The 9,576-nt window shown below is 35.7% G+C and overlaps 1 protein-coding gene across 1 annotated transcript; it reads left to right on the top strand.

Moving 5' to 3' along the window:
- Window positions 1–2,049: 2,049 nt before the first annotated feature.
- Window positions 2,050–6,802, top strand: LOC123542926 (uncharacterized). The gene is made up of 2 exons (XM_053531670.1): window positions 2,050–2,122; window positions 4,615–6,802. Exon 2 carries the CDS (start codon window positions 4,924–4,926, stop codon window positions 6,193–6,195), a length of 1,272 nt encoding a protein of 423 aa, XP_053387645.1. The 5' UTR covers window positions 2,050–2,122; window positions 4,615–4,923; the 3' UTR covers window positions 6,196–6,802.
- The last annotated feature ends 2,774 nt before the right edge of the window (window positions 6,803–9,576 follow it).

Raw genomic sequence — 9,576 nt, 5'->3', positions numbered from 1 at the left:
AATTGATCATTTTTGTTGAAATTTCTCACAACGATAAGAAACTAAAGTGTATAAAGTCATGAGTCTATCTCGCTCATTTTTTAAATCATCTCCCTTTATAGAATTTAGTTGTCTGAACAATATCATTAAACACTAAATGACACTGCTTTCTAATCAGTGGTCTAAATAGTACTTACGTTACTGGCAATAGTTGATTGTTACAAAGTTTTTGTCAAAAGGTCTGTGGTACCCTACTTGCTAAAGAGATTGTTCAATTATATAACAAACGTATCAGCAGATGGTAATAATACATCACGCTATCTGGATGATATTCTTAAGTCCGTTTTTGGTCAGTTGGTGGGTACTATTTATCCTAGGGAGCTTCAGTTAATTAAAACTAACAATTCGGATACTGATGCTTCATTTTAAGATTTACATCTCTCTATTTATGACAATATTATACATATCAAAATTTATGTCAAGAGGGGTGATTTTAATTTTAGTATTGTAAATTTTCCCCATTCGGATGACGATGTACCTCAGGCTACATCTTATGTGGTATATTTCTCAATTAATTCGGTTTGCCAGAGCGTGTAGTCATGCCAAGAATTTCAATGAACGTAATCAATATATCACAAGAAAACTTCTTCAGCAAGGCTACCGTTATTACAAATTGCGTAAATATTTTGCTAAATTTTATTATCGTAATTCTGATTTAGTTCTAAAATTCAATAGAAAAGACACTTCTGTGAGAAGGTATTTCTAAACCCGTTTTGTATGGGGATGTGGTTTACAAACATCGTAAGATCTTGGGTCATGGTAATTTTCCAAATGTATTTGGTAAGATTATCAAACGTTTTATTGAAAGAGGTTACGACCCAACTGTTTTGAGACATACCGCATGTTTAGTGTTGAACCCATTTACAGTTGGACACTACGCTTCCCTCTTTAATTGCGTCTGACGGAAAAGGGGGAGGACTCTATGATAAGCATCTCTTGTTGCTCTGTCTTCTGAAAAGGCATTGAGTACATACGTTTTTGGTTCTTAAGGTTTGCTTTTTATATATTTATACACGAGCATTTTTGTGTTTTACATGCCATGCCTTTTTGTTTCCATTACGTGTGTAAGAGATACACCTGGAGGGGATTACTTTTATTTACACTGTCCCGTGTCTTTGGAACATGGTGGGGGTAAAAGTGAGGTTGGGTGCGCACCATAAACCGGTTTAAGCTCCCCAGTAGTGTTTTTGCCACTGACCGTTCCAAGGCGGTGCCCCACTGTGTTCCTTTGTTTGATCGTTTGTCTTTATGTGTTGGCTTTGTAAGTGTGTGCACGTGTTGTTGGTTTTGTCATTATCTGTTGGCTTTGTGGTAGTGTTTGTGGGGGGAGTGGGGGAGGTTGGTGGGGGGGGGGGGGGGGGGGGTATTGTGCACGCGTCTGCGTGCTGGGGGTTTCGTTTTACGGAGGCTGCGGTTTTGGTGCGTGGGATTCCCTGTTTTATATTTTTCTTTGTTTTTTAAGAACCTATTGCAGCCGACCATCATAGTCTGTTTGACTTTCGCTCCTGTCCCCTCTTCACTTCATGCCTATTACTATTATGCATTGGGGGAGACATGCGCTTTTCTACAAAACATCCTCTAGTTCATACTGTATTGATCATAAACTTTATAAAGTATGTTTTATTAGTATATCATAGCATATAGGCAATGCTGAGCAGTGCATATTTATATGTATCTTTCAGAAATATTATACCGGTAATCTGAGTTGGTCATATAACCTTCATTCCGTTTCATCATTTCTAAAAAAAATAAAATGAAAAGCATATGTTCAAAACCAATCACATGCGTTTCGAAGTAATGTAAAAACGTTTGACCATATGTATAAAGTATTATTTCCTTAAATTGCAATAGGCTTAAATTTTACTTTGGTAGTTGTAGCTCGTCTTTTCCTTACGTGTCTTTATTATATCATGTCATTGGAACATGCGTAGTTGATAAACAATTAATTCTGGTCACGTCTACCTTGCGGCGGAAACTACGGTCTTTTGTTATAAAATATGGGATATGGGTGTTAGATAATCATTCTGTATGAAATGCTGCCTTGATTAAGATGCTTAAAAGTAGTAATTCAACTTGAAGAAAGGTTAGATTTTCTTTTCTTATTTTGTGATTATTGTAATTATTATTTTACTTATTTGGTCATTCATATTTATGAATCATTTGATGATGCATTTTTTTAGTTTAAATACATTCTTTTTAAGAGTTTTGAATCAACTGGCCTCAAGATCGTTTGACAACAAAACATATTCTTTTTATTTATCTTGAAGTAAATGCTGTATTTCTTAAGGAACACATGAGAATTTGCTGTTTTTTTTTCTATTTCATAATGAAAAACGAAAAATGTTTGTCACGTTTTTACTCAGGTAAACTGTCACCATTGTGAATATCTTTATTTTGAAGTTATTATTCACTACTTTAGCTACAGCTCTAATGCATACGACGACGGGAAAATGTCTTTACTGCCGCGGCGGTCCGAGGTTCAATACCCGACGGGGTCATCTTTTTTTCTTGATTTGGAACCTTTAAAGTATTTTAGATAGCACAAATTCATGTTCTTATGTAAAAAATTGACCAAACTTCAATTCTAAAGAAAGATTGTTTGTAGCCAAATCTGAAGGCCAGTGCCTTTAAAGAAAAATAAAGACCCATTACATTTAGTATTAGAAAAAGTATGATTTATTACTTTTCATGATATTTTGTAACCACACCCATTAATGTGAACGTACCAAAAAAATTTCAATTTAATCCTTAGTTTCATATTTGCAGTTCTTAGATGTTTCGGTAAGTTAATATGTTTTGAAATGTGTGCAACAATCAAGTACATGTATTTCCCCTGTATCCACGTTTTGCAACCAATATATTTAAGGAAACAAATCCGTTGAATTTGCATCTCTAATAACTTTGGGTAAACTGTGTGATTTTCAATACAAATCTTTGTCAGTCAGAATTCAATAGTTCTTTTATCTATGTCATTCCTTAGGGAAAACTGTTTACTAAATTCATACTTACCGACAAACGTTAAAATAACTTCATCTTGATTGTGCAACCAGAATAGGTAAATAAAATGAAAATACCAACAGTGAAAATCTATCATTTCTAAGCACTCACTGACCTAAATAGAATAGAAAAATCTAGAGCAAATGATTAGTTGATTAATGATGACATCTTGATAATGCTTTGTTACAGTATACTATAAGGTCAGTTGCATGAGAAGCGTTTTGGTAATTTCAAAATAATGGTATAACGTATACGATTGGTGCATTGTTATAGTTCTTTGTTTAAGCGCCATGTAGCAGCTGTAAAACGTTTCCCCGTACTTGGATTCAGTGTTATTGCATTTTCTGGTCTTTTGGGATCATTGAGTGTATTAGATAGATGTGTAATAGAGCTTTGTCATAGCAGGGGCTAGGAATATAACAGATGTTTCACATATTATTACCTCTCGCAAAGATTTTTCTTTGTTGTTGTTGCATTTTAATGCTTCAAATTAACTTCGTTTTACAGATTTTATTAACTATTAATAATATCAGTCTCCCAATACTTGATTTCTATGCTTTTTGTTCTCTGTTCGATTGCAATCATGATGTTCATTCAATAGATTAGTTTCGTTTTTAAAAGCCGGTGCTAGATGGCATGAAATGAGTTTCGCATTTAGTGACCTTCCGTGAACAGACTCAATCAAACCGAGTCTGCTTTTATTCTTTTTTGTTGCATTTTGTGCTTCCAAAGAATCTTTTTACGACTTTTATTAACAACAGCAGTCTTTAAGTGCCGCGTTGCAGCTGCGATCATGGTGTCAATTCAGCAGATGTATTATAGAGTTCCGCTTAAGCCGGTGCTAGGTGTCGTGAGAGGTGTTGCACATTTCATTATCTCTCATGAATAGACCCAATCAAACCGAGTCTGCTATTAATCTTCTTGGTTGCATTCTTTGCTTCCAAGGAATCTTTTTATGGATTTTACTGACTATCACAACAGTAGTCTTAAGTGCCGTGTGGCGGCAATAAAAATTACTTCGTACTTGAATTCAGTGTTGTTATTTTTTCTTTGGTTCTGGAATCATGGAATCCATTCAATGAATTTATAATAGAGAATAGAGTTCCATTTTAGCCTGTTCTAGGGTGCGTAAGAGTTGTTGCACATTTTATCACCTCTTGTAACTCAAATAGACCGAATCGTCTGTTAATATTTGTTTTTGTTTTTGGTGGCATTCTATGCTTCAAAAATAGTTTTTATAATTTTATTATTTGTTAGCAAGTATCGACATCCTTTTTAAGGTAGGTTATGTTTATTTCGCAATAACTGCAGAGGAGGAAATGGCTTGCAACACACAAATATGTAGCGGTAGTTCATGGAGCGGAATTTATATAAGTTGTGAGAAGCTTGTTTTCCAATCCATTCAATTAAAAATTGCTTTGTTTGTTTGTACTATTTTGATTGATGTATATCGTTCTATCAAACTTTGTTAATTTAAAAAAGTACTTATTTGTATATACAACTTGTGGAAATAAATACAGTTTAAACCAACACACAAACTGGAGATAATTCTAAATACTACGTTTTCTTTTCTTTCAGTGTTGTTCAATACTGCCGTAAACGTGAATCAGTTTGTTCCACTTCTAGACAGCGGTTTTCAATCCTTACGTATTTGATGAAAGAATGACAGCTCAAGAACTGATAGCTAAATATGAAAAAAATAATTGAAAGAAATGGTTACCTATTCCATTTTATAATGATGCCCTTGGTAAACTCGGGTATACAAAGGCGCGTTTGGAGGAAAGGGTCAAAATATATGACAATGGTGCCAAAGGTTTGACCAAGGTAGTGAATAGAAATTGGTCAGAAAACATAAATGTTGTTGTTGCCGGAAGCCGTGGTGAAGGGATGGCAGTTTCATGGAAAAGTGATGTAGATGTGATATTTGTTCAGTCAGCTGTTAAATGTTTTGAAATTTACCCAACGGTAGATTCCAAAGAAGTTGGAAAGTATGAAGCAGCCTTTGAATTTGATTTAGATAATGTTCCCGAAGGATATACAAAATTACTTTTAAAACATTTCAGATGCTCCACAAAATATGCAGATCTAAGATCAAGAATTCAAGAATCATTGACAGACAAAGGTTATTTGAAAAATGGCGAAAGACTGATTGCAGCGGTAGAGTATGGGGGCAAAGGTGTTAAAAGAGAAGGTTATCTCAGCAAAACTTACATGCACGATAAAGTAACAGGACCTGCACAGCCATTCCGATTTAAAATTAACCCAGCACTTGATATGGAAATATCTGTTGACCATGTTCAAGCATTTCCTTGTGAGTACCCATCAGCATTGGACGACTGGCTTAAGCAAGAGAGACAAAATACCTGGCCGAGTTCAGATGTCTTGAAGGAAGTACAGAAAACAGATTTATTGGTTGTCTCTGTTGGGCTGTCCGGCAGTAAAGATGAGAACTTGCAAAGGAGAATTTCTTTAACCCTCGCAGAGAGAGCTCTGATACGCTCGTTCAATGACACGCAGATAAAGGTGTATGCTGCAATGAAAATGCTGGCGAAACATGAACTGAAACCAATATGCACTAATATCACTTCATACATAGTGAAAAATGTGATCTTCTGGGTGTTTGAAAAAAGGATGGGCACATTTCAGGAAGACGACTTTGTTGAGATATTATTGCAGGCCCTGGTGTACTTGAAAGAATGTATAACTTTGGGATGTCTTCCAAATTACATGATTCATTCCAAGAATTTGCTACAAGGGAAGGTGTCACAAGAAGAGAAAATCAAACTGGAAAAACATCTCGATATTCTGATTACAGAAGATTCGACGGTGCTATTACGTTGCCCTTTGGTACAGGAAATGGTTGAAAAATCGGAGGATGAACTGAAAAATAAATTGCTTTTTAGAGAACTGACGGATAAGGTTTTGCTTGCAATATTCGCTGTTCCTCAGCATGAATACGACAAAATTGAACATTTATTTCATGTAGCACAGAAAAGCGATGAATGTGTTAAGGTATACGCTGACAAGGTGTTACCAATAATAAGAGAGTCAAATCCATTCGGTGTATTTACTCTACTTACAACTCTGTCGGGTCCGGAAATTATAGGTCGGATATATGAAGGATTCATGCATGGCTTTGCTGAATGTTGGATGGGTTAACACAATCACAAGTAAGACAAATCATATAGTTACGAAGACTTTACTGACCTAGTTGAAGGAACTCTTTGTCTTTTACTCACGTGCATCCAATATTTTACAGTTCAAAATTGTATTATGTAAATAGAGTTCATACAGATGTGCAAAACACAAACTCGATACGTGGATTCAATGTTGTTGTATTTTCCTGTCTTTTGTAATCATGAAGTCTATTCAATAGATGTAAAAGAGTTCTGTTTAAGCCGGTGCTATGATTCTTTTTTTTTGTTGCATTCTATGCCTTGAAGCATCTTTTTTATAGATTTCGTATGATATATATTGAAAATAGCCATGCGCATTAATCTTTATACATGTACGGTGACATAAAATGACAAATTTGTTAACATGATAACTTGCTTAAAAATGATTATGAAAAGACTTACTGTTATACTATCAACACAGCATCAATACGATATAGACAGAAAAAATTAAGAAGTACAACAAATTTCCTACAACTGGAAATGTAATTAGTATACTGTATTAGAAAATCTGCAACAGTAACAGTTGCGAAATGCCTTGTTACTTTGCTCTGTCTTTGTTACATTGTTCATAAAAATACAGTTACAACAGATGTGCGTCTACTGTCATATTACGTGATGTGTGTCTTATCCCTGTACGACCTTCCAAAACAATCCCGCCCTACATTAAAAATAATAGTATTATAATCGTGTTGTATCAACATATTCAAACATATTCAAATTTGTAAAGCAGAAATACCTGAGACCATATGAAAGTAAAACCTAGAACTGGTTTATACCCCTGTCACACATACGGCGCAGATAGCTACTTCTAACCACGGATAGAAACGTAGTAATTCGTATCGATCCGTACCTGAGCCGTACGGATTGGTACGTAAAAACCAAGCGTTACAAAGTAAATTCATGCTTAAGCATCTTAACATTTACCCTGCTACGGCATGTGATTCGATTCTGCATTTGTGACTAGCACAAGCCAAGATGATCATAAACGCCTAAATGGAATGATAGAACAGTCCGTTTTCGAAATTTAAGTACATAATGCAGACCAATATCGAGTACATAATGCAGACCAATTAAATTGTCTTTGGAAATAACACTTTTATTTGTTACTTGTTTCAGATTGCAACGTTTTGCACATTCAACATTGTAAATACAGTGCAACCTTTATAGAGCGACCCTCTCTACAGCAAAAACCTCTCCACAACAGGATCATCAAAATTTCCGATAGCTGAAATTTACTATCAATTGAATCTCTATAGAGCAACAACCTCTCAGCAGTAGACAATATCTGCGTCTCCCTAAGGGTGTTGCTCTACAGAGGTTGCACTGTATCGATAGGACCATCTCTTAATTGCACAAACACCGTTATTGCTTCTACCTCTTCATACTGTTCCTACAACGGCGTGTGCATAAGTATTCGTTTTGAAACGCCCATCTTTGTAAGCAGAAAGGAGAATAAAATAAACTCTAGCAAGATCAATGCCCTGTTGCACTTTTCACTTTAAAGTAATACAAAACATTTAACTGGCACAGTCGGAGGTGGCACTACGAGAGAACTTCTATCCCTTTACAAATTTATTCTTAATAAATAACTACTATCTGTGCCTGAGACTCGAATTACACGTGTTACATTTTGTGTTATAATGTTTATAAACTGTATGCTCTTCTCAAGCACAATTCAACTACTAAAACTAGAAGACGTTTTGTAGAAAATCACCAAAAATATAAGCGAAGCGAAGTGAAAGGCAGAAAGTCAATCAGGGACGACTTGAGTAAACTCAAAAAGACCCAGATGGTTGGCTTAATGACTAAAAAGCAATAGGGATCATCTACTCTGAACGTCCAATCATCTTATGAAATTTCAAAATTCTGAGATTTCGATGTTCTGGCCCCTGTGTCTTTGACTTTTATTTAAGTGACCCCAAAATCAAGAGGGGACATCTGCAATGCACTTCGAGTCAGCCTTTTAAAGTTAAAACATTTTGGGTCAAGTAGTTGTCAACATCTTGGTTGGAAATTATTTTTTATGGTCAGGCCCCCGCGGTCTTGACCGTTGATGAAGTGTGCAAAATATTATCAGGTGTCAATATATCTGTACGTTCAAATAACCATTGAAGGTTAAGCATTCCGCGTCAAGTGGTTCCAAAGTTACTGAGAAGAATCGGTTGAGGCCCTGCGAACTTGACCTTTGCTGGAGTGACCCAAAGTCAATAGGGGTCATCTGCTCTGCATGATCAATCATGACCAATCATAAATTGAAATTTGAATATTCTTGGTCAAGAGATTCCCAAGTTATTCAACAGAAATATTATTCTCTGTTCAGGCCCCTGTGACCTTGACCTTTGCCAAAGTGACACCATAATTTATAGGGGTCATCTACTCTGCATGTGCAAATCACCCACGATTATGAAACGTTTTTAGTCAAGTGGTTCTTAAGTTATTGATCCGGAACAGTTTCCATGTTCAGGCCCCTATGATCTTAATCTTTGACAAGGCGGTCCAAAAACAATAGAGATTACATATATGTACACCGTAAGCCCTATATGGATCTTTAATAATCATAAATCTTTTCGATATTTCTTTCATACTATGTAGATAAGCCGTTTCCGCTACAAGGTTTTTAATTCCTAGATCAATCTTTTCTGAAACAAGGTTTTTCCCTGAATTGTCTTCAAATGTAAAGCAATGTCATTGACATATGACTTCATTTGAAACGAACCGCCTCAGTAGACTAGTAGTAGAGCGTCCGGTTCCAGAGCGGGCGGTCGTGGGTTAGATCCCCGGCCGCGTCATACCAAAGACGTTAAAAACGGTACAAAGAGCTTCCTCGCTTGGCGTTTAGTAATAAGAGGATTATCGTGCTAGAACTGGTCAGCCTGGTGTCTATGACTGGATGGGATGTCATCACTATAAAGTTGGGCATTTTGCTCACCGCTACAAGTAGACACCGTCGTTTATATGACTGAAAAATTGTTGACAGAAGACAACGTCGTTAACGACGAAAACATAATTCGTCTTACATGTCCAAGGCTGGTAAAATGAAACCTTTACTTATAAAATAACCTAATAACAGTTTTAAAATTTATCAGTTTAAACTATTTGGATGGGGGTAAATTCTATTTCAAATGTCACCCATTTTCCGAAATAATTTGTTGAGGAAAATTTTATAAATTATAGTTGTACTTGTTGCGAAGTTGTTATAAAGTTTCAAGGTAAATTATTAAGCATAGAAACAACACTTCCACCGCAATGTAGCATGTTCAAGTTGCACCCATTTCTGACAATCGTTAACTAAGCAAAAGTATATAAATTATGCTTTTTTCTTTGCTGCGTAATTGTTATAGAGGTATATAATGTATCATAGAAA

This window comes from Mercenaria mercenaria, chromosome 19 (genome assembly GCF_021730395.1).
Source record: "Mercenaria mercenaria strain notata chromosome 19, MADL_Memer_1, whole genome shotgun sequence".
NCBI classification, from domain to species: domain Eukaryota; kingdom Metazoa; phylum Mollusca; class Bivalvia; order Venerida; family Veneridae; genus Mercenaria; species Mercenaria mercenaria.
Note: the sequence above shows the minus strand (reverse complement) of the source record. Positions and strands in the feature narration are given on the sequence as shown.

What these genes read in the sequence shown, in the direction of transcription:
- LOC123542926 (XM_053531670.1), top strand. Translation starts at nt 4,924, where the DNA reads ATGGCAGTTTCATGGAAAAGTGATGTAGATGTGATATTTGTTCAGTCA.